This window comes from Sorex fumeus, unplaced genomic scaffold (assembly GCF_029834395.1).
Source record: "Sorex fumeus unplaced genomic scaffold, SorFum_2.1 ptg000086l, whole genome shotgun sequence".
Classification (NCBI taxonomy): Eukaryota; Metazoa; Chordata; class Mammalia; order Eulipotyphla; family Soricidae; genus Sorex; species Sorex fumeus.
This window is the reverse complement of record NW_026606143.1, coordinates 34,545,208-34,569,751: the sequence shown is the minus strand read 5'-3', so window position 1 is coordinate 34,569,751 and position 24,544 is coordinate 34,545,208. Positions and strand designations below refer to the sequence as shown.

At 45.3% G+C, this 24,544-nt stretch overlaps 1 protein-coding gene across 1 annotated transcript in view; it reads left to right on the top strand.

The window, feature by feature from the left end:
- The first annotated feature begins 1,775 nt into the window (after positions 1 to 1,775).
- Positions 1,776 to 24,544, top strand: part of NHS (NHS actin remodeling regulator) — a 371,148-nt gene continuing 348,379 nt past the window's right edge. Inside the window, exon 1 of the mRNA XM_056131256.1 lies at positions 1,776 to 2,292. Coding sequence (XP_055987231.1) covers positions 1,776 to 2,292 — 517 coding nt within the window. The remainder of the gene's footprint in view (positions 2,293 to 24,544) is intronic.

Below are 24,544 nucleotides of genomic sequence, written 5' to 3'. Positions count from 1 at the left end.
GTTTTGAGCTTCTTTTGCTCCCTGTATATGCACAATCGTCAAAGTTCTTGGGATGTCAAAAGCCATATGTGTGCACTTTGCAGACTCACTGAGTGAACCTTTAACCCCAAATTCCCCGCCCGCATAAGGGCATTACCTTGCCAAGAAATATTATTTTCTTTTTAGGTAGAATCAGAGAAGGGTCTGCTGAAGCCTTTGTGACCAAGGTGTGGGCAGGGCCCAGAGCAGATTTCAGGGCCCAGGACAGGCTCAAGCTGAAGGCTGGATGGAGCAGCAGGGGGACAACTCCACAGTCTGGTGGGCTTTATTGTTGCCATAAAACATATTTTTTCCATGTTCTCTTTAGACACATGAAATGAAGGCTGCATTCCCAAGATCTGGCTTGTGGCTTTAAAATAAAAAATATTTTTACAGTATTCCTTTTGGAGGGAAGAAAGCATGTATTTTATTAACGTTTCCCAAACTTTTTTTTTCCAGCCAGCAAGTGAAATACATGCTTTTTTTTTTTTTTAAAAAAAAAGAAGTTATACCTTTCAGCTAACTGAAGGGGGAAACTTTCTTTTTTTTTCTTCCTCCGTGGATCTCTGAGATTTAAAATTCTTGTGCAGGGAGACGGGTGGCAATGGGCAGTACCTGAACGTGTCGATGAGTTTTGCAAGCAGTTTTCTAAGGGAATTTGCTCACTGGGCGAGTTAAGTTTCCCGTGTGGTATTTCTAGAGACCTGGGCCAGGACGGGCGGCCGCGTGGTGCGTGGGAAGGGGTACCCCGGGCCCCTACGGTGGGCCGCCGTGGTCCCCAGCTGCCTCCCTGCTCACAGAGTCCAGGGCTCCCGGAGGGAGGGGGAGCCCAGTTTTCCCTGCGAAGAACCCAAAGGATTTGCTCAGAGTTGGAATTCGGGGAAGCAACTTGCTCCAACACGCCGAAACCGCCACCGCACCCCCAATAGCCTACCCTCCCGCCTCGGGGCTTCCAACCCACATCCCCAACCCCAGCTGGAGGCCTCCCCGCCCCCACCACGCTGACCGGCTCAACCCCGACCCCTGCCCACCCACCCCACCCCACCCCGCCCCGGGTGGCGAAGCGGTGTCGTTGGTCGCCACACGGCGGCGAGGCCACCAGTGACTCCCAGCGGCCGCACAGGGCGCTGCGCTCCCCTCGCCCCGGCCTCCCTCCCCCCCACCCCACCCCCCCCCGCGCCCGCCCCGCCACCCCCACGCCGCCTCCCGCGCCCGGGCTGGAGGCGGATTCCTTGCTCCGGGTTTTCCGAGCGCCTTCCCGAAAGCTCCACGCCGCGCAGAGAGGCAGGGCGAGATCCCGGGGCGCAGTGGCTCCCGGGGCGGCCAGGGGCGCGCGGGCACAGGCCGGGGCACTTTCAAACTGCGGCGCGCGCACACTCGCACCCGGGCACACACGCGCGCGCGCACACACACCTTCCTCCTCCTCCTCCGGCGGCGGCGGCGGCGGCGGCGGTGGGACCCGAGAGGATGGAGCTGGGCCGGCCCCAGGTCGGGAGCGAGTGAGCCGAGCGCCGCGGGGCCGCGCGTGCCACCCGGTGCCCGGGGACCGGCGCGGAGGGCGGGGACCAGGCGGCCGCCAGGTGAGCGCCGCCGCCCCCCTCCCCGAACCCCACCCCCGGCCGAGCCCGCCCGACCGCTCGCGCCGTCGCCAGCCTCGCACCCGCTTCCCGCCGCCCAGGTGGGCGCGCCCGGCCGCCCCGCTCGCCCAAGGGGCGCTTGCAGGAGACCCCCCGAAGTCGCGGCCCGGCCGGCGCGGGATGCCTTTCGCCAAGCGGATCGTGGAGCCGCAGTGGCTGTGCCGGCAGCGGCGCCCGGCGCCCGGCCCGGAGGAGGACGCGAGCGGAGACCGAGCCGAGCCGCCGCCGCCGCCGCCGCCGCCCCTGCAGCCTCCGGGCCGACGGGACGAGGCCGTGGCGCCGGGGCCCGAGGAGCCGGACCGCGCGCCCCCCGCGCCGCCGCCGCCCGAAGAGGCGCCCGGTGAGGACGAGGAGGGCGAGAGCGCGGCGGGGATCCCGGAGGCGGCGGCCGGCGAGGCGTCCTCGGCGGCGGCGGCGGCTGCCGTGCTGCTCATGCTGGACCTGTGCGCGGTCAGCAACGCCGCGCTGGCCCGCGTCCTCCGGCAGCTCTCGGACGTGGCCCGGCACGCGTGCAGCCTCTTCCAGGAGCTCGAGAGTGACATCCAGCTCACCCACCGTCGCGTCTGGGCGCTGCAGGGCAAGCTGAGCGGCGTGCAGCGCGTCCTGGGCACCCTGGACCCCAAGCAGGAGGCAGTGCGTGAGTAGTACCCGCGCGCCGCACCCTCGCGCCCTCCCCGGGCGCCGCAACCCCAGTGCAGGTCGCCCCTTCTCCGGCCTCCCGTCCCCGGGGACCTCTCCCAACCCTCGGGGCGCGGGGACTTCAGGTGGGAGTTCGGGCTGGGCGCGAAGGCGGGGCGGAGGGGTGGGGTGGCTGGAAAAAGTTCGAGGGGGCGACCTTGGGACTCCTAGACAGTTGCGGGCTGGGAGGGAGCGTCCGCGGGGGACACTGGAGGCCGGGGGGTCGGGGGTGCTGTCATCGCGGCTAGCCTGCCCTGTTCGTCCCCAGTGGGCGGAGTGTGGGTGCAACTTCCAGTAAGCCAGCGCCTAGTCCGGTCGTCCTCTTGCGTCCCGAACCCCCGGGACGTGTTGGGGTGGCGCTGGGCGGCTCCAGGAGTCGGAACAGAGTGCCCTTCGAGAGCATCCTCCGCTCCGTGGCACTTTAATCACTCTTACTGTGACCTCGGAGGCTGCACCAGGCTCGCAACTTGTGCGGCGTTTGGGCGCGGCGCGGCGCGGCGCGGCGCGGCCCGCTGGCCTCCCGGAGTGAACTCCGAAGTGTTCTCGCTTCAACCTTGCGCAGAGAGGCTCGGGAGAGGGGCGTGGAGGGAGGAGTGTCCCGGGCCCCGGGGCGGTCGAAGGACGCCTGGGCATCCTTCCGGTCCCAGCAACACCGTTTTCCCACTGGATCCTCAAGGCGGCCCCCCTCCCACTCGCCCGCTCGCCCGAAGCGAGCAGCGTGTGAAGGACCCAGGGGGCATCTTCACTATCCGTCAACTTCACTCTTGCGACACCCCACGGGCTCCCAGTAAATGCCATTGTGTCACCAGTCTTCAGAGCGGCGCTCTGGAGGGTCCCCCTGCAAACGGGGAGCAGCGGGATCAGTTAGGAACGGGCCCGGACGGTGGGCGGGGGCACTAGGCGGGCACGGCTGTCTTTTGGCGCCTAGTCCGGCTGCGACGCTCGCAGCGAAGGTGATGTCAGCGGCTTTGACTTACATAAGAAGCTTCCCGGGTTTCTGCCGCAGCTGCGCCCCTTGCACAGCGGGGTGGCCGGGGAGCGCACGGGCTCGGGAGCTATGTGGTGGCATCTTCCCCGGGGATTTCCGGACACCTCTGCCCGCCACCCAGCCAGGCCTCCTCGCCCACCCTCCCCACCCGAGCATACTCCTCCCCCCTCCTTCCCCCCAAAACCCGTTTGAACTCCGCCCCGGGAATTCGCTGCTTTTCTGCAATAACAATAATAATAAGCGTAATGAATAAATGATGTGCGCGATCGTTTTTCGCAGCTATAAAAGACCCAGAGTTGGGTTAATGACTGGTTGCTTAAAAGGGCAATTCCGGGGGATGAGTTCTGGAAAGAATTAGGACTGCCGTAGGCCAAGTCGTATTTTACTTCTGGGACTTGAAATGAGCGCTTTAATCCTGCCTCCTTTTTTACCCCAAACCACACAGCGGGGACAGGCCCTTCACTTTCAACAGCGCTGATATCTGGGGAGTGCGGTTGGGGCGAGTGGTGATTCAACTTCAAAAGAACTGGAGGGAAGTTTTGCAGACTATTGAGCGTTGCATACATTTCCCGTGTGCCTGTGTGTGAGAGGGTGTGTGTGTGGGGGGCGGGGCGGGGGAGAGGAGGGAAGTCGCTGGGGGAGAAAGAAAAGAGAGACGTAGACAGCAGTGAAAGTCAAGTAGCTCAGTGTTGGAGCAGAATCTGCCTTTTTTAGGGGGGATTCTGGCAGGTACGTAGTTGGAATTTAACAGTCCTTTCAAGTCCTATCTGGAGTTCCAACTAAAAGGTAATAGGATCTTGTGGTGTGTGAACACAGTTGGTGAATATCTTACTCTTTGCCCGTTTATACTTGAGTAAATAAAGCAGGGGCTAATGTAACACCCGGGATGGGCTTGATTTAATTTTATATTTCAAGAAAAAGCTGTATCCGCACACTCTCTGTCCTGATGTCCGTCTTCTCTGGTTCACATCCATTTAGGATGGCATTGTTCTTGTTCCAGGCCACGAAAGGCATTCCCTTGGAGAGGAAAAGCACAATAGCATGGGTTTCCTTTACTTGCCCAGGATGCAGGAGCAGAGACAGGGATTTCTGTGCAAATAGTTTCTTTGAGAGGGGCTCCCAGGAAGCATAGAGAGGATGTGAGGAACTGACACAGAGAAGGAAGAAAGGCCACACGCCAGGCCCAGTCCCTCCAGAGCAGTGTGAATTGATGAGCACCATGAGGAGTTCCGCTGAGGAAGGAGGAAGCTGCACTGTATAGCCACCAACTCATACCCCTCACTGATGGAAAGTAGCACCTGGAACCTGGACTCCCTTGCTACCAGGGGCCCTGGGTGTGAGCTCAGCCTGCTCTGAAGGCCAGGCACAGAGATGCAAACCTGTGGGATGTACAGAAACATCTTCAAGGCTCCCGTGGGGAGTCCTGAGGGCTGTTGGTGGGACACCAGTGGCATCTGCTACAAGGTCTAAGGATTTTCGAAAGCAGTCTGCAAGCAGCCCCCTTTCATTTTGCTCCCTCTTGCTGGGTGTCTGGATGCCTTGGCACCCCCCCCCCAAATTTAATCCTCCCATCCGGGTTGTCTTTCCCCAGGCCATCTGCATGTGGCTTTAGTTGGCACTCTACTTCCTGTTGCCCCTGGAACAGGCTAGGATTTGGTAATGGTGGTGTTTCAGGAGTGATTTGATCTGATGAACGTTCTAGCGAAGTGACTCTGGAGGCAAATCTGGAGGCTGGGAGACCAGATAGATAGTGTGACTGGCGTCAGTGATTAGGACTGGGCCTGGGCCAAGAGAGAGTACAGTGGGTAGGGTGCTTGTCTTGCACGCAGTCAACGGGAATCAGTCTCCAGCACAGCATATGATCCCTTGCATGAATGGCCCCTTAGCACAGCGCCAGGAGTAAAACCTTGCGCACAGCTGGGTGTGGTCCAAAAAACAAAAAGCAAAACAAAACAAAAAAAAGAAAAGAAGAAGAAAGAAAAGACTAGGCTCAAAGGAGAGTTTCTTAAATGGCTTTGCTACTTAGGCATATTAGATTTCACACACAGATGGGGAAATTGGTGACGCTGGGGAAAGAACCGAGATCAGGAGAAGTCAAGAGGAAAGGCTTTAGAGCAGATTTTTTATCCATGGGAGCTGAAGGGAATAAGGAGGATATAGGCAGGTAAACTGGTAAAGTTGGTGGTAGGCTGGGGCACCTAGTCGGATTACATCTATTTTCTCTGTGAAGTATACCTGTGAGGTCATCAGCTGAGAGAGTGTTGGAAATGTGAGGAGAGAAGGCAAGGTGTTAATGTTGTGTCAAGGGAGGGAACATGGATGCCTTTAGGAAGTGTAGAGAGATTACCTGACTGTGTTGAGAGCCTTCTGAGATTTCTGGTCATAAACCTGAAGTGAGCTCAGTATTTTAGTCACTAAAACCTGAGATTTTCAAATTACTTCATGGACCTCGACCCCAAGCTATTCTTCCTTAGACAGTTTAATGCCATTGGTGCTACTGAGGTGGAGTTTTTTTTTTAATGTGGGGAATCTGAGAGAAATCTTTGGCTTACTACCCCCCCCCCCCCGCCTTTTCATTGAATCACTGCGAGATACCCATTTACAAAGTTTTTCATGTTTTGGTTTCAGTCATACAATGTTTCAACACCCACCCCTACATCAGTGTACATTTTCCACCACTAATGTCGCCAGTTTCCCGTCTGCCACCCCCCCCCCCAGCCTGCTTCTATGACAGGCACTTTTCTTCTTTGTCTCTCATTCTCTCTCTCTCTCTCTCTCTCTCTCTCTCTCTCTCTCACTCTTTCTATTTCCTTTTAGGCATTGTAATTTGCAGTACAGGCACCAAAAGGTTATCTTGTATATCACTTTACCTCCTTTCATCACTGAGTTCTTGTCCAGAGTGATCATTTCCAACTTTCTTTGTCATAGTGGTCCCTTCTCTGTCCCAGCTGCCCTCTGTCCTTCCTGCCCACTTGTGGCAAGCTTCCAACCATGGATTAGTCCTCCTGGCCCTTATTTCTACTGTCTTTGGGTATTAGTTTCGTACTATGTTTTTATATATTCCACAAATGAGTAAAATCAGTCTGTTTTTCCCTCTCCCTTTGACTCACTTAACTTAGCATGATACTTTCCATGTCCATCCATTTACAAGCAAATTTCATGACTTCATTTTTCCTGGTGGCTGCGTAGTATTCCATTGTGTAGATTTACCATAGTTTTTTTTTTTTATCTAGTCCTCTGTTCTTGGGCACTTGGATTATTTCCATATTCTGGCTATTGTGAATAGTGCTGTAATAAACAGAAGTGCAGATGGATTTTCTTCAGGGTGTTTTTAGGTCCCTAGGGTATATTTCCTGGAGTATTGCTGGGTCTTATGGTAGCAAATTTCTAGGTTTTTTTTGAGGAATGTCTATATTGTTTTCCAAAAAGACTGAACCTGTTGGCATTCCCATCCCAGCTACTAAGTTTTTAAGTCAATTCTATGTTGATGGTTAACATTCCTACAGAAAGAATGCACAGACCATGAACATAATTACTCTTGTAGGGGTCAGAGAGATAGTACCAGGACTAAAATGCCTGCCATGCTTCCAGCTGATCAAGGTTCAATTTCTTATACCCCATTTAGTCTCCCAAGACCTAAGCTTAGAGCCAGGAGTAAGTGCTAAGCACAGTCATGTGTAGCCCCAAATCCAAATAAATAATTAACTCATGTAACCTAGATCGGAGTTTCCCAAATTTATTTGGCCTTCATTCTCCTTTGAGAAAAAACATACTCAGTATTCCCCTGGAAGCATAATTTCTTTAAGCAAACAAACGGAAACCCCACTTCCCCCTAGGCTTTGTTCCAGCCTGAATTGTTCCAGTGAAGGTATCACCCACTTCAGGAATCACTGAAAACCATTACTATATGCTCCAAATATTTTCCTTCCCAAAGGTAACATCTATCTGACTTCCATCTCCATCAATTATATTTTTCTATATTTGAACTTTCTAGAAGTAGAATCATATTTTATATATTTTTAGTGTTAGCATTTTCAGCCAATGTTACGTTTGGAAGACTTTCCATTTTGTTGCATAGATTGTTCATTCTCATTATGACTAAAATTTCATCGTGGGTATAAACCATAATTTTCTATCTTATCTGATGATAGACATTTGGGTTGTGACCATCTTAATGCTACTTATTTTATATATCTTTGGATACATTGATATATATACACAGATGTTTAATAATAGATCTAAAAATAAAGTTGCTGGATCAAAGGGGATAGATATATTTGGCTTTGGAAGCTACTGCCTAAAACTTTCTTAACTTTTTTTTTTACCAGTTTACACTCCAGAAATATGTGGAAGTTCTAGTTTCTCCACATCTTTACCAGCACTGATACTGTTCTTTTAATTGTACCTACTTTGGTGGTTGGATAAAAAAAATATGTCATTGTGATTTTAATTTGTGTTTCTCTGGTGGCTTTAGATTGAGTACCTTTTCATATATGCATTGACTATATGGATATTATCTTCTGTGAATTACCTGTTCAAGGACTTTGCTTATTTTTCAAAATGGTTCTTTAAATATTTTCCTATTGTTTTGTAGTAGTTCTTTAAATCTTATGTTGGAGGTTATTTTTGAGGGGAGACATGGAGTTCACACCAAATGGTACTCAGGACTTATTTCTGATTCTGTGCTTGGTGATCATTCCTGCCAGGGATCAAGGAACCATATGTGGTGCCAGAGATCAAACTGGGCTTGGGCGGATGCAAAGCATGTGCCTCTCTGCCCACAAGTTCTTTATATATTGAGAATATGAGTCATTGGGAACTATAGGTATTACAAATACACCCTCTAACTCACTTGATTTTTCACTTTCTTAGTGCTATCTTTTTGGTTTTTATTTATTTATTTATTTATGCTTTTATTTTTATGCAGTTTAGTTTATAAATCCTTTTTGGGTATTGCATCACACTCAGTGGTACTTGGGCTATTTCTGGCTTTGCACTCAGAATTGACCCCTCGCGATGCTCATGGGACCATATGCAGTTTAGGGGTCAGCTGAGGTCAGCGGATCAAAGCAAGCACCTTAATTTCTATATTACCTCTCCTTTCCCATATCGATCATTTTATTTATGGAAATGATTTTGGTATTTGCTATTTTGGTATTATGTTGTTCTTAAACAAATTCTTCATTGACCCTAAGGTTATAAAAATACAGGCCTAAGTTTTAGAAGTCTTTTTGTTTGACCTTTTTTTTTTTAGATGACTAATATGGGATTGATAGTTAACGGCTTTTAGTAAGGGTCATGATAACCTTTTTCCATGTGGATGCTCAATTAACACATTGCCACATATTGAAAGCACCATTATTTCCTTATTGCTCTACACTGACACCTCTGTCGTTTACTGAGTATATCGATTTCATTTTCAAGTAAAAATTTATTGAATTCAGCTATATGTGAGATGCCGTACTAAGGTATTTATATGAATTACATTATCTCATTTTTCACAATAAAGCTATGAGAGAGGTTCCCTCATTTTTTTCCTTGACTGTGATTTTACTGCTTCACTAAGGTTAGTAACTGCAAGTACAAACAGTTAAAATGTATTAGAATTAGGATCGAGGTCTTGCTTCACATGCTATGATTCCAAGGACTGCACTTTACTCTCTTGACTTGCCACACAAATATAGTGAATTTCTATATTAAAATGAGGCTATTTCCTATATCTTGTTCACCTGACAAGCTTCATCTCTTGCTCTATTATCTATTGTCTCCTGCTGCCTTCTCCATCTTCTGCCCAATCCAGTTCTATCTGTCAGCCGTACTGAACTAATGCATCCAGAGTTGCTTGTTCTTTATTCCTGTGGCTATATTACTCTTTTCAATAGAAGTTTTCTCACTGGCCAGTTCCTTTTCGCTTTGATGCTCAGCTGACACATCATCTTTTCTGTATAGTGGGATCAGATTCCTTGCCCACCACCTCCCCTACTCACACTCAGTGCATGATACCTTTTCTTATTCTGTACAGCAGATGGTTCTGGCACTCTGTCTATATTCCTTCAGCCTGAACTTCATGTTGAAGTCTGCTAACTGCAAACTCTTGTGACTCTGCCTAAGGTTTTTTTCTTTCTGGCTAATGGACCATGTTTGGCCTTGCACATAGGAAAAGCCAGAAGTGCCAGCTAGTTAATGCTTCTTAAGTTGTATTCAACCAGTGATGAATGGGGTGTTGGTGGATGAATGCCCTGGCTTCCTTGCCCGATGCATGAGAGAACTCTGAGGCATATTCTACACCAGCTGCCAGAATTCATTCATCGGATTTAGCTCCAGTTACCTACGTGGGTGATGTGTTGGATAACACAACTGCATGTTCTTTGTCTTCCTTTCTCTCTCATTGCTCTATGGTTCCTGGGGTCACCTTCCACGTAAACTACTTGGGTTTGAATTTGCCCTTGCATTCATAGGGCCTGGAAGATCCTGACCAAAACAACCTGTCTAATCTTTGAACTTTGATGGTAAAGTCCTTTGCTGGAAGTATGTAAAAGTGATATTTCTCTCTCCTTTTCCTCACGCTATTGTATTAGCCACATGCCCAGTCCCTCCCAGACACTCTATAGTGGGTCTATAAATAACTTACTTCTCTGTAGTGGGTTTACAGTTTTAATCTCTGTTGGCACAGGAGATCGTCAATGCTTCAGGGGTGAAGAGGGGCATAGAAGGAACTCAAGTCTATGATGATGATGACATATGCCTTCAGTTCCTAACTGTTCCACTGGCCAGCCTTTGAAGGTACTTTTTATCATCCTATGATGGGGCCAGGGATAGCCTTAGGTGATCTATTTGAGAGGCATAATTTCAGCTGAGCAGACAAAGAAATTGTTAAATCCAGAAAGATACAAGGAAGTGAAAAAATGAGTGAATGGATCATTTGAAGTTGATATGGCAACACTAGTCATGGGATCATTTTGTTTGGGGAAGGATGGTCCTTTTCCTTGCCTTTCTGTTATTTCTGTAACCCACACAAAACCGTTTGCAGTCTGGTTAATGTGTTTGAGACGATGTTTTAGTAAGTGTAGTGAGGTTTTCTTTTCCTCCTGACTCTGATAGGGGAGTTTCTCTGAGGCGTTATGAGATCCTAACAGCTCCAGTGAAAGCTACTTTTAAACCCATCACAGTACAACCAAGGAGAAAGCAATCTTTCAAAGGTTAATAATGCATGATTGTAATTTCCTCATAACTAGTAACAGCAACATTTTTTTTTGCTTTTCTAGTTGTATGGGATTGGGCTTTTAAATCAAAACTCCCGAACCACTTTACTCAGGAAATCCTGGAGATTCTGTTGCTAAGATGGTAACAATAAAGATTTCTTTCTTCCTGTTTGTGGAGACCTCTTGCATACAGTGCTGTCAGGAAAGTGTAAATTCTATATAAGCCCTCAGAAACATCTTTAGTCTCTAATCTGCCTTTAAAGGCAGCACCTTTAAATTTCAATGGCATATGAAATGACTCCTTCAATGCTTTGAAATTTTAGGGACAAAGGCCACTTAAAACTTAGAATTTAGTTATGACAATCCTGTTTCTTTTAATTTCATAAAAATTATGAGACACAGACTTTTGTGAGACATTATATTAAAAATCATGGAAGGAACTTGCTTGGACAAAGCACTGATCAAAAATTCCTGAGAGTTCTTTTTACATCTAGAGTTTTATGTGAATCATGTCTTGATGATAAATGAGCAGGAAAAATAATGAGGTAGGAATGGTTTCTGATTATAAGATTCTGATTCAAAGGGCTAACTTTGTAGAAATAGGTTTTGGAGAGTCTCCCAGTGAGACTGCAGGTTCACAATAGGCAGAGACCATCTCTGTGAATGACCAAGACAGTCAGGCTCAACATTTGTTTCAGACATGAATGTTCTACCTTCAATCCATTCATGAATTAGAAAGTTTGAAAATTCAAAAATGAATCTGGAGATCCATATGTTGAAAACATTCTTTAATGATGAAGTGCCTAAATTTTTCTAAGTGAAATTAACCAAGAATAAAATTAATTTGACAAAAGTTAAAGAAGTATATGGGTATCTTGGGAATTGGGAATGACCTTAGCAAACATTAAATGTGACTTCCCACTCACAGTGGCACTTTTTTGCCTTTTGGGTCACATCTGGCGATGCTCAGGGGTTACTCCTGGCTCTGCAGTCAGGACTTATGCCTGGTAGTTCTTGGGGGACCACACGGGATGCTGGAGATTGAAGCTGGGTTGTCCATGTGCAAGGCAAATGCCCTACCCCCTGTACTATCGCTTTGGTCCCTCAGGGTGGTTAAAGATCTCCCACATGCCCATACCATTTCCATTCCTTTGAATGGGAAGCAGTCCTCTCCCAAGCAATGTTATTTCTTGATGGGTCCTAGTCTCAGAAATAATGATCTACATTGATACTAAATCAGTCTTTCTGTAATATCAGTCTTCTGTTCCTAATGCTGGTGTGGAACCATGTGGAATCTGCTTATAAGCTCTTTTCCAGCATATCTTTTGCCAGTATGGTCCCTTCTAAACTGCCTTCATCCCAGGTAAAATAACTTTACATCCTTCAACTATGTCTCATGATGCCAAGTTTCCAATTACTTCCCATCTTGATCACTTCTGTCAAAATTGCAGGTCGTTGAAAGATTCATACCTTTCTTTAAATGTATTCCCTACTAGGATTAAGGTGCTGTTTCTTGTTTTAACCATTGCACTCCACTGTTGATTCATTAGGTATTCTTATGGCACCACAGACACCTTTTTCCTTCTGGTGATGATAGTTTTAGCACACGAGGTTTCCCCCATTTCATTGGTGCAGTAAGTCTTTTTGAACTCAAATTTCACAAGATTCCCCATTGTCTCTGTTAAATTGAATCTTGCTTGCTTTTCTCTTTCATTTCCAATCATCAGTGATGCTTTAAAATCTTGATTCAATGTGTCAGCTCCTGCCCACAGCATTTTGCTCTCTGCAGATATCATAAATGTGATTCTAGTCCATCACCCACATTTTTGATAAAATGATTGTCCATATGGACTCACGTCTGGCGTCTATTGGCAGGCAGTACTAGTAAAATCCCTCCAAGTTGATGTCTATTAATCAATATTCCTTGGGTACCATTTTTTTTTGCAGCAGCCATGAATGCTCCCCTACCTTCACATTCAAACCACATTTCTCCAGCTTGCCCACAATATCTGTCATCATGAGCGATTGTCTGATGGTTTGCTGAAATCAAGATGCCATATGTCTGTAGCATTCCTTTGATCTCTCAGACTAATAACCCTACTCAAGAGGGAAATGAGGTTATTCTGGCTCAAACTGGACCCACTCACAACAATCAGAGGGGTCATTTCCATTTCTTGTATAAAATGGATCAAGAATTTACTTTAGGAGAATTTGCTTTGGTGTTTTGCCTTGCAACATTGGACGTCACGGTGATTCTCTGGGTCCTAGAGTTGATTGGTCTGATTCCAAAGTGCTTGGCTTGTAAAAGGAAGAGTATCGGAGGCTTCTGTCTTCCTTTCTTTTAGAGTCCTTGGTGAGAATATTATGTCCTTGTTCTCTATTACTTAAGCAAAGGCTTGGAATTAGGTTTAGTTTGTTAGGTTGATTAAGTGTATTTAGGTAATTGTTAAGAAGCCATAAAATATACGTTAGAATGTGGTCTCTGAAGGCAGATATCAAGGGATCAAATTGTGACTGCACTCCTTCAAAGCTATATAACTATGGGTGCTTTATTGAATATTACTTTTTCCTTCAATATTATCAAAGTGAGATGAAAGTGAAACAACAGAATCAATAGGACATAAGGAGTCAAGGTACACAGGTACTAAGAGATGTGCCTGGCACACAGTTAAAAGAGCCTCTTAACTGTTATTTTATTGGGCCTATACTTGGATTATACAGAGTGCCAGACATGTGTTAATTTTTTTCCAAGGTGAAAATATCTGCCTGAATCTGTGAAATGCTGGATCAGGGGAAAGGAAATAGCTCAGAAGAAATGCTGTGTCCCTCTTCATAGTCATAGATGACCATTAAGATTTCTAGTTCCCCTAAAATACCATAATATGAGTTTGGGTGGGGAGGGGGTACCAGGTGGGTACACAGACCTGTTGGGGAGGGGCGGTGACTAGTTGGGCTAGAATTTCCCAGTGCATTTTATAATTCTACTGTCAATAATCATTAGATAATAACGATAAAGGTAAAGGTAAAGGTAAAGGCCCTCCCATTGATCGTCGATTTGCTCGAGCGGGCCCAGTAACGTCTCCATTGGAGACTTTATTGTTACTGTGTCTGGCATATTGAATACTCTCGGTAGCTTGCCGGGCTCTCCGAGAGGGGTGGAGGAATCGAACTCGGGTCGGCCATGTTGGCCTCTTGTAAGGCGAACGCCCTACCCGCTGTGCTATCGCTCCAGCCCAGATAATAACGATGATAAATGCAATTCAATTTTTATTTACTTACAATATCTTTCTGCTGGAGTGATAGCACAGCGGTAAGGCATTTGCCTTGCGCACAGCCTGCCCGGCCGAGCTGGGTTTGATTCCTCCGCCCCTCTTGGAGAGCCTGGCAAGCTACCAAGAGTATTCAATATGCCAAACATAGTAACAAGAAGTCTCACAATGGAGACGTTACTGGGCCTGCTCGAGCAAATCGATGAACAACGGGAGGGCAGTTTGTTTGTTTGTTATCTTTCTACTACCACTTTTGTCTCTGTCACAGAGGCGGAGTGGGATGGAGGGGACGGGGTCAGGGAAGTGGGAGGGATGCTGGGACCACTGATGTTGGAAAATGGGCACTGGTGGAGGGATGGGTACTCGATCATTGTATGACTGAAATGCAAGCACGAAAGTTTGTAGGTCTGTAACTGTACTTTAGGGTGATTCACTAATAAAAAGTTTAAAAAAAGATTATAGTTAAAATAAAAATTGCAACACACAGTAAAAAATACCATAATATGAGATTAATACCCAAGGACAGTAGAGACAAGGGCTTGGAAGATCGCTCCATGGTTGGTAGCCTGACTTATGAGCTGGGATAGAGAATGGATCAGTGATGGTGGGAGATATCGCTTGGGATGGGAGATGTGTGCTGAAACTGGATAAAGGACCAAATATGATGGCCTCTCATTTTCTTTGTTGCAAATCATAATGCCCATCAGTAAAGAGAGAGTAGGAGGGAAATTGTCTGCCATAGAGGCAGGGGGAGGGGTGGGACTGGGTGGGGGGAGGGACACAGGGGACATTGGTGGTAGAAAATGTACACTGGTGAATGGAGAGATGGGTGTTCGATCATTGTATGACTGAAACTCAAACATGAAAGCTTTGTAACTGCAGCTCACGGTAATTCAATTACAAAATTTAAAAATAATAAAAAATGAAAAAAATTTATAATTTGCTCGTGACCTCCTTTTTTGTGAGGATATGTAGAAATATAAAAAATTATGGGGCTGGTGCAATAGTACAGTGGGTAGGGCATTTGCCTTGTATGCGGCCAACCCAGGTTCGAACCCCCGGCATCCCATATGGTCCCCCAAGCACTGTCAGGAGTAATTCCTGAGTGCAGAGCCAGGAGTAACCCTTGAGCATCGCTTTGTGTGACCCAAAAAGCAAAAGAAAAAAATTAACCAATAATCTTATAATCCAGAGTCATACTTTATATGCCAGTCACTGTTATAAACACTTCCATTTCATCACAGAATAAAATGTCACAAAGAATTTATAGTGGAGACAGAAAACATCATCAAGAAACCTATAATATTTGAGGAGATTGAAAGCAAGTTCAGCAGTGCAAAGTGCTCTGAGAATATCAGAACAGGATGAGAGCCATGCAGAAAATTGAAAAGGATCCCCCATTTTATTAAACGGGGTAGTCAGATCGTCCTCATAGAGTGAGGGCGTAGCTTTTGAGGGAAGATAGAAAAGAAGTGAGAGAGTTAATGATCTAGAAAGTTGGAGAAAGAGTGTTACGGCAGAGGGAAGCAGAGTTAGAGAAAAATCCCTGAGGTGAAATATGGTGGAGAGTTGGGCAAGAGATCAGTGTGGCAGATGCGAGTGAGCCAGGAGGAGATGGGAGGAGAGGAGGCTAAGATGGTGGAGTGGCAGGTTGGTTCATCAGGCTTCTAGCAGACCTGCCTTTTATTCAGAGTGAAATGAGGACTGTTGGATGGAAGGTTTCAATGCAGGAGTCACTGAATCATTTTGATTGTTGAGTGGAGAAGAGACTATGGGAGAGGCAGGGACAGAGACAAGGAGGTTATGTAGGAGTCCGTTGCAGTGAACTTGGTGAGATATGGCAGTGGTTTGATGGCAGTTAGGGAAGTAGTTAGATTCAACTTAGATTTGGTGACAAATTCTATTTTATGTTTAGAACAAATTCAGACCATATAGAAGGACACAATATTGGAAAGGAAAGCCTTCCTAACTTCTTCTTCTGCCAAAAGTATCTATGATATAATGTGTTGTGCTCCTTCTAGGAGGAACAAAAGCAAATTCTCACATGTGTGTCTAAATGCTTTTGATTAGACTACTTCTTTGGGGGATTTGAGGAGACCACACTTGGCATTGCCAGGGATTGCACTCAGCCTGTTGCACTAGCTCTCGGCCAAGATCTTTTTTTGGAGAGTTGGGTGGGGTGGGACACACATTGTGGTGCTCAGAGGCGATTGATTGTTCTGAATGTTGAGAAGGTAGGCACTTCTAGAGTCTTGATTGATTTTTTTTCTGTTTTTCTGTCTTGGAAAAGTTTGATAGGTGTTATAATTAATATATATATGTGTTTGAAAATCAAGGCATAGCTTCATTGCTGTAAGTTGTGCAGGTTTCAAATGAGGAGTCATTAATACCTGTGTCCACCTGTGTAATCTACAGCCCTACTAAGATGCTGTTTCCTCGCTCAAAATAGGAAAAGTTATTTATTTGCTTTTTAGGCATATAATATTTCAACCTCACTCCCACTACCAGTGTCAGCTTCGCTATAGGAAGAAAATTTTTGAGGAAGCAAAGCAATATTTGAATTCTGATATACTGCCATCAAACTCTCCCTGGAGGCTTTTGATATTTTTTTTTGGTAGAGAGAGTACTGGACTACTTCCAGTTGTGCTGAGGTTTACACTTGGCTCTATGCTCAGGGATCATTCATTCCTAGTGGTGCTCAGGGTCAGCTGCATGCAAGACAAGTGCCTCTCCCTTTGTACTATCCCTCCAGCCCTCCCCCGGGCTTTTGTATGAATTAGAGCATGGGACAAAATTGATTACACAGGAGCTGCTGGGTTTTCCAGTAGAACCAGATGAAAAACTGGCAATTACATGTATGAGATTCCCAAGCCAACTTGGAAAAGTGGGGTGTCCTCATTTTGGTTCCGTCAAGTTGGGATGTGACTGCCAAGCTTTAGGGAGGACCTAGTTTGGGACAAGGAAAAGAATCCTTCTTCGGAGGCTCAAGATGTTGTTCAAAATTTGATTCATGATTAAGTGCTCTCCTAGATTTGTGAGTTACAAAGCCATTGTCAAGAGTTCAGCTACTCTTGGTTTTGAACACGAGTCATTGACAGGAGGAAGGAGCTAGTCACTTTGAGGAAGGCTGACAGCCAATGAGACATATTTTTCATTAGAATATAATATCAATATGTTTCTCTCCAGCGTGCATCTGGATTCTGTTCCTCAAGTCTGTATTTATATTTTAATAATGCAAGTGAAACTGTATTTTCCTTTTAAATTTCGCACCATGGTTTTGCTGCCTCAGCTACACCACACCCTCTCTCCCCACTAAAGTGCTTCAATTGCAAGATGGCGCCTGTCTATTGAACGTTTGATTGTAGAGATTAACTTCAAGGGAGAAAAGGAAAAAGTGTAACATGAATAAATACCATGGAAATCCTTTTCCATGTGAGAAGTCATGGAGCTTTCTGTTTTGCAAACAGGAGAAATGAGTGCATCAAAATTTGGGGTGATGTAGAGGAAAGTGGGAAAATCAAGAAGAGACCTTGGGAATGGTGCCCTGGGAGGTTTTCTGATTTTCACTTGAGTTAAATGCCTTCGGTGTGAGAGAAGAGATGTTAGAAACCTGCTCAAGTATCAGCTGTCACCAGTGCTCATCTGGCAAAGTTTTAGGCTTTGCTAATTAAAACTAATCCAAGTGCACGGTGAAAATATATTGCGTAAGTTTGCTGCTTGTGTGGCTTCCCTTGAACCCCTTACCCCACATCCTTAGAAGGAAATCTCTAAGAATGATGAGAAAGAGAGAAACAAAGTGAGAAATGAGCTTCACTTACAAATGTTTTTGTTTCCAGACAATGAGTGTGGCAGGCTATTAAGAGTATTGATTTGTAAGTTTGAAGCCATTTTGTGTTTTCTTTCTTATAATTTTCTTAATTTATTTTTATTAAAAATTTTATTTGAAAACCATGATGTACAAAGTTACTGATAGTTTTAGACATATAATAATTCAACACTAACCCCTCCACTAGTGTCAATTCCCCTCCACCTGTGTCCCCAGGTTCCATCCTGAACCCAACCAACCCTCACTCCATCTCCTACTGTCACCTTGACGGGCACATTATAAAGTTTCAGTGGTTTATGCTTAGGTCTCATGTTTTCAGTTTTGTCCAATCTGTGTTTTGAATATATAAACCTTTTTCTGTTTTTTTTTTGGATGGATTTGTCAGTGCAAAGGTGTTAATGGCTGATGCATGAGAAGGAAAATTATAACACAAATACTGCCTCCTTTACCTCTCCACTTGTCTTCTCACCACATTGTCCTGTATGTTTTGCTGTGTCCGGATCAGCTTGGTGGGATCAAGCCTTGCAGCTTAGAAACTTGGGGTTAAAGTTTGCTCACTGAGGGACTAGGATTTTGTTATAATCATAGGCTGCACACTTAACCCCATCACCTTTCTAGTTAAAGTATATATTGGCATTTGATTCTCTCAGTCCTACCACTTACCAGCTGTGTGACCTTTGGACAGAATTATAGTCCTTGTGCTTTAGTTTGCTCATCTGAAAGACAGAGGATGCGACTATACTCACTACATAGAACTGTTAGGAAGATGAACTAATCAATCCATGGACTGTGTTAGCCATGTGTGACTCATACGTGGAATCCACAATAAGAGGGCATAAAAGGATGGCACTGATGCTATTTTTGTTGCTATCTTATCATTATTACAGTCAGTACGTTTAGGTAAGAGATAGAAATGAAAATGGCTAAGATTCATTCCCCATGGCTCCTCTGTGTAAACATTCCAGTCATGTGAATGAATGCCTTATGAAAATGAGGACAGATGAATGTCCCTACGCTTTTGGGCTGACCTCGCTTGTATGGTGGAGTTGAAGCTGTCTGAGAACAAATTAGCATTCATCTGCCATTACATCCACATTCTCAATGAGTTTGGATTCCTACCGAGGAGGAGGGCGGGGCCTAGCTGAGAATATGTGCCATTGCGGAAGTGGTATGGCATGCAAAAACAACCAAGCCCTCATTTTCTGGGATTCTCTCTACTCTCCTCATGGCAAAGCCAGTGTTCTGTCTTCTATTCTATATTAAACATTAGGTGGAAAACAGCAAAAATAGAGATGATAGAACAGGGAAGACCATGACAGGAGATGCCTAAATTATTCACCAACTCTTTCCTTCCTAGGCACGTATATTTCCAGCCTTCTTTGAATTCCATGTAATGGAGTGTGATTTCACCACTCTAGAATGGACATAGAAAAGGTCCTGTGCAATCCTTACCAGTTTGTTCCTTCTCTAATCTGTTGTTTGTAGCAGAGAACCTCAAGGCCGTTAGGGATGGCAGGGCAACCAGAGGGAAGGAACCTGGGCTAACCCTGAATCAGCAAAGATAAGGCTCTGTGCCAATACCCAGTTGAATTTCAGGTGGAGGGAAAAGCAAACTTTTTTAGGGAGTGTTTGATATAGTCATTAGCAGACCTAATATGGAAGTATAATGCAGCCAGGAGAAACTGGTTTTCTTGAGAATCACATCCGAGGAAAGCACTCTGAGGTAGTTGGTATTCTTCATGGAGAAAGAGATGGTAAAATACAGGAGTTTTGCTAAGGAGCACAGTTTATGTGTGACAAGAGCTGCGTTGCATCTCTTCATGAGTAAGCAGATGAAAGGAAAAACGCAATTGCAGAATTCCAACATCTAAAGAAATGTTGCCACCTGAAAGTTGAGGAATTTTACCTTTTATTCCTGCTCCGCATGCTTATGAGTGAGATACAGGTGACCCTGGAACAACACATATTTGAACTGCAGGAGTTCACTTATATATGGGTTTCCTTATATAAACAGAGAATATACACTTAAGTGCAGTCTACCACTATAAGTGTACTTTCTCCTCTAAATAGCATTTCTTTTCTCTAGTTTACTTTACAGGCTAGAGCAATAGCACAGTGGTAGGGCGTTCGCCTTACAAGCGGCCAACATGGCCGACCCGAGTTCGATTCCTCCGCCCCTCTCGGAGAGCCCGGCAAGCTACCGAGAGTATTCGATATGCCAGACACAGTAACAACAAAGTCTCCAATGGAGACGTTACTGGGCCCGCTCGAGCAAATCAACGATCAACGGGAGGGCCTTTACTTTACTTGCTAGTTTACTTTACAGAAAGAATGCATATAGCATAAAAACATGTGTTCATATGCATATAAGTGGATTGACATGGAGAGTATCATCCTAAGTGAAATGAGTCAGAAAGAGAGGGACAGAGATAGCAGGACTGCACTCATTTCTGGAATATAAAGTAACAGAATGGAAGACTAATACCCAAGGATAGTAGAGATAAGGACCAGGAGTTCTGCTCCACGGCTTGAAAGCTGGCCTCACATGTTGGGGGAAAAGGCAGCTCAGATAGAGAAGGGACCACCAAGTAAAGGATGCTTGGAGGGCCGGCTCAGGATGGGAGATACATGCTGACAGTAGACTACAGACTGAACATGAAGGCCACTTAATACCTGTATCGCAAACCATAACACCCAAAAGGAGAGAAAGAGTAAAAGGGAATGTGCCTGCCACAGAGACTGGGGGTGGGTGGGATGGGTGGGATGGATCCTGGGAACATTGGTGGTGGAGAATGGGCACTGGTGGAAGGATGAGTACTTGATCGTTGTATGAATGAAATGTAAGCATGAAAGTTTGTAAGTCTGTAACCGTACCTCACGGTGATCCATTCAAAATAAAAATAAAAAATACAAAAAGGAACAAAACAAAACAAAAACAAAAACATGTGTTCATTGACTATTACCAGTGAGGCCTCTGATCAGCAGGATTTTAGTAGTCAAGTTTTGAGCAAGCCAAGAGTTAGGGAAAAGGGCCGCAGATGTAGTTCTGGGGTAGAATGTGTGCATTTCACGTGTGAAGCCCTGGGTCACCACACACACTACACATAGAGAGACACACACCAAGTTATGTGTATAGTTTTTAATGTGACTGATTTCAGTACTCTTAACCTTAGTATTAAGGATTATTTGCAAGCATATTTGTTAAACTTTCTTTTTGTTGTTGGGGCCACTCCCACGGATCATACTCCTCAGTGGTCAAGGGACCAGGTGTTGCTGGGGTTTGAATGTAGGGCCGTAAGCATGCAAGACTTGTATGTGATTTACCACTTGAGCCATAGCCCTGCTCCTGAAAACTTTGAGATGTGAAGAAAGCTGTACACTAATTGTCAGAGTACAGCTCAGTGCTATCCTGCGGCTATACTTCAGGGGACACTCTCCAGTCTTACCTCTTACTTCTCTTCATGGGTTTCCATTTCCTAACTTCGCTCAGTATGGATTGTTCTAGTTAGTTCTGAAATCACATTTCATGTGATTTTTATTTACTTGTTTAAAATGTATTATGGTTAATGTTATGTGTTAACAAGGGCGCTGACATCTGTGGTCTTGATGTATTCAGTTGCCTTACTTCACCACCACCAGTGTCCCCAAGATTCACTCATGTCCCTGTATGTGATAAAACATGTTTTTAAATTTTATTTTAATTAAAAAGTTATTTTATTTTATGTAGTTTGGGGTAGTTGGATGCTTTTGACTCAGACCTAGATTTATATGATCAATTTACATTGTTGGATGCAGCTGACATTAGTTTATTTTCATTGCTGTATAGTATTCTTTACTAGAACCATACTATAATTGTTTTTTTTTTTTGCTTTTTGGGTCACACCTGGCGATGCACAGGGGTTACTCCTGGTTCTGCACTCAGGAGTTACTCCTGGCAGTGCTCAGGGGACCATATGGGATGCTGAGAGTCGAACCCGGGTCGGCCATGTGCAAGGCAAACGCCCTACCCGCTGTGCTATCTCTCCAGTCCTATAATTAATTTTTTAATTCTCCCCTTGACAGTAACTTGGGTAATTTCTAGTCTGGGCTCTGTTGAATAATAATGTTGTCAGTATTCTAAGTTTCCATCTTTTGGTGACTGTACCCATATATTTGTGTGGAGAAAAAACTCCCTGATTGATAGTTTCATTCTTCCTCCCTCTGTAAGATCTGTTAAAACTATGACATTGACTGTTGTTCTTTTTTCCTGTCCCCTGACTTCTAAGCCAAACAGAAGTTTTGTCCAGTTTTTCTGTAATAAAAATCATCAGTGATGCAGAATGGCAGAGTTTGGGTGTGAGAAATGAGGAAACATGGACAGGAACTTTGGCCTTCATTTAAAACGAGAGCATAGTCCTGGGTCCTTTTGCTTCTCAGAGAAAGGCTCAAAGCCACGTTTCAAATACCTTGTTAACTGTATTCCTGGAGTTTGACACTGGAATCTTAGGCACTGCTTCGGCTCATCCCCCTGTGAGGGGAGAATCCTTTAATATTTTCAGATGACTTCCTTTCCTCGGAGAGGCAATGAAGGAGGAGAAGGACTTGTGGATTGACTTTCGACCTAGCTGAAGTTGAATTGCCTTCTTGAGTTGTCTCTACTATCAAGGTTTTATGTCAGATTTTGGCAAAGCTGAATATTTCCTGAGAGGGGTAATAGAAAAAGAAGGGATAGCCTTTTTTCTCCCTCAGAGGGTTTCTTCTTTTTTTATTATTAGTGAAACATCATGAGGTACAGTTGTAGACTTACAATTTTTTGTGCTTGGGTTTCAGTTATACAATGATAGAATACCCATCCCTCCACCAGTGCCCATTCTCCACCACCACCAGTCTCAGTATCCCTCCCGCCCCTCATCCCCCCATCCCACCCTACCACTGTGGCAGGGCATTCCTCAGAGGGTTTATTCTTATGGCTCAAGTTCAGGTCCACAAAGCAGCAACTATGACCTCATATAACTTATGGATTCTGGGGCATTGAGAAGACCTAAGGCAAATTCTAGGACTTCCCACAGAACTTTCTTTCAAATCCCTGACACAGGCACAGCTTCTCAGACTCCTTTGATGAGGTTTGAAGTCCAGGGTCTGAGAGATGCAGCTTCCTCTTCTCTGCCCTCTCCCCCATAACTACACAAAACTGGTCAGAAATGGTGATTGGAGAATTGAGGGGTGACTGATTTAGTCTGAGACTGTCCCATCAATCATCGAAGGGAGTATCTGAAACATCTTTAAGCCCCCAAAGCCCCTGCCTTGTGTTTGGATGGAACTCTTGATTCTCTTTAGGTGGGCTGAGATGGGAAGCCTTTACAGTGAAGTCTGGAAGACGGTTCTGTCTGGAAGTCCAGTGCGCTCTCCATTGCACCACAGAGCCAAGTGTTGAAAGATGGTTCTTAGAGGCTTCCACGAGACCCTATTGTTGAGTGACACAAAGTTGGACCTTGGAAAGTGAGGTTTTGTGATGAATACAAACACAGTTTTAACATTACTATTCTTTGCTTCATTCCTTTGCCTCACTAGAGGAGAGATGAGCTGAGTTTTCCATGAGAGAGCTGCTTTGGGCCATTAACCCAGATTTTCTTCAAATGTAGAGGTGACTGTGTAATTGACTTTCAGTTTTTAAAAACTGTAATCCTAGTGAGACAGCTCTGTGAAGTCATGAGTTGCAGGTGGGTGGTGGGAGGGGGAAGAAAATGCTTTTCTTTTCTCACCAGGTGTGACATGCAAAAGAGCTTTATGTAGACTGAGAGGCTTTTAAAATCAAGACTGACATTGAGGGCCTGGGTAAGTAACTCTTGCTTGATTCCACTGCTTGTCTCCAGTTGCCTTTCTCATCTGTTGGGCACAGCTTAGACCACCACCTAGAGTTTATTTTTTTCTTTTTTTTTAAAGTTTTTTGTTTTGTTTTGTTTTATTAGTGAAACAGCATGAGGTACAGTTGTAGACTTACAAGTTGTTGTGCTTGGGTTTCAGTTATACAATGATCTAGTACCCATCCCACCACCAGTGCCCATTCTCCACCCCCACCAATCCCAGTATCCCTCCCACCCCCACATCCCTCATCCCACCCTGCCTCTGTGGGATAGAACCTTTTGTTCTACCTCTCCTTTTGGATGCTGTGGTCTGCAGAAGAGACATTGGGTGGCAATCATGTTCGGTCTATAGACTACTTTTAGCATGCATCTCCCATCCTGGGTGGATCTTAGGAATTGAGCTCCCATTTGACCCAGCAATACCACTCCTGGGAATATACCCCGGAGAGGCAAAAAAGTATGGTCGAAGTGACATCTGCACTTGTTTGTTCATTGCAGCACTCTTTACAATAGCTAGAATATGGCAAAAACCTGAGTGCCCGAGAACAGATGATTGGCCTAGAGTTTATTTTTGTTCCGCCCTCTGAGTTTTTCCCTGTAGCCAGCTCTGTCCCTGTTTGGAGAAGATGGCAGAAATTTCACCTTAGATGACTGAGTGTTATCAGGGCATTTTCTAAATATGTTCAGGCAGACATCAAGAAAATTTGCATGCACACATGCATGTCTGCCCACACATACAGCTCCCTCTAACATGTGTTATGATTCTTGTTAGAAATCTCTCACAAGCCCGTCAAAATTCAGAGATGGAAATATTATGATTTTCTTCTGGTAGACTAGGAAAATGGACTCTCTGCTCTGTGCCTCATATATACTCCTGTCTTCAGTTGTGTTGATCCATCTACTCTAGCCAACTGCTCCCTATGTGCACGTTTTTTTTCCCTGCCACTACTACGTAATTGTCCTTGCCAGCCTTTTGCCTCTCAGGGATGGGGAAAGAAGCTAGAAAGGAAAGACAGAGGACACTGTTCAGGTGGAATCTTGGATGCTCACAAGGGCTAGAATTTCTGGATAAAAAGGCCTAGG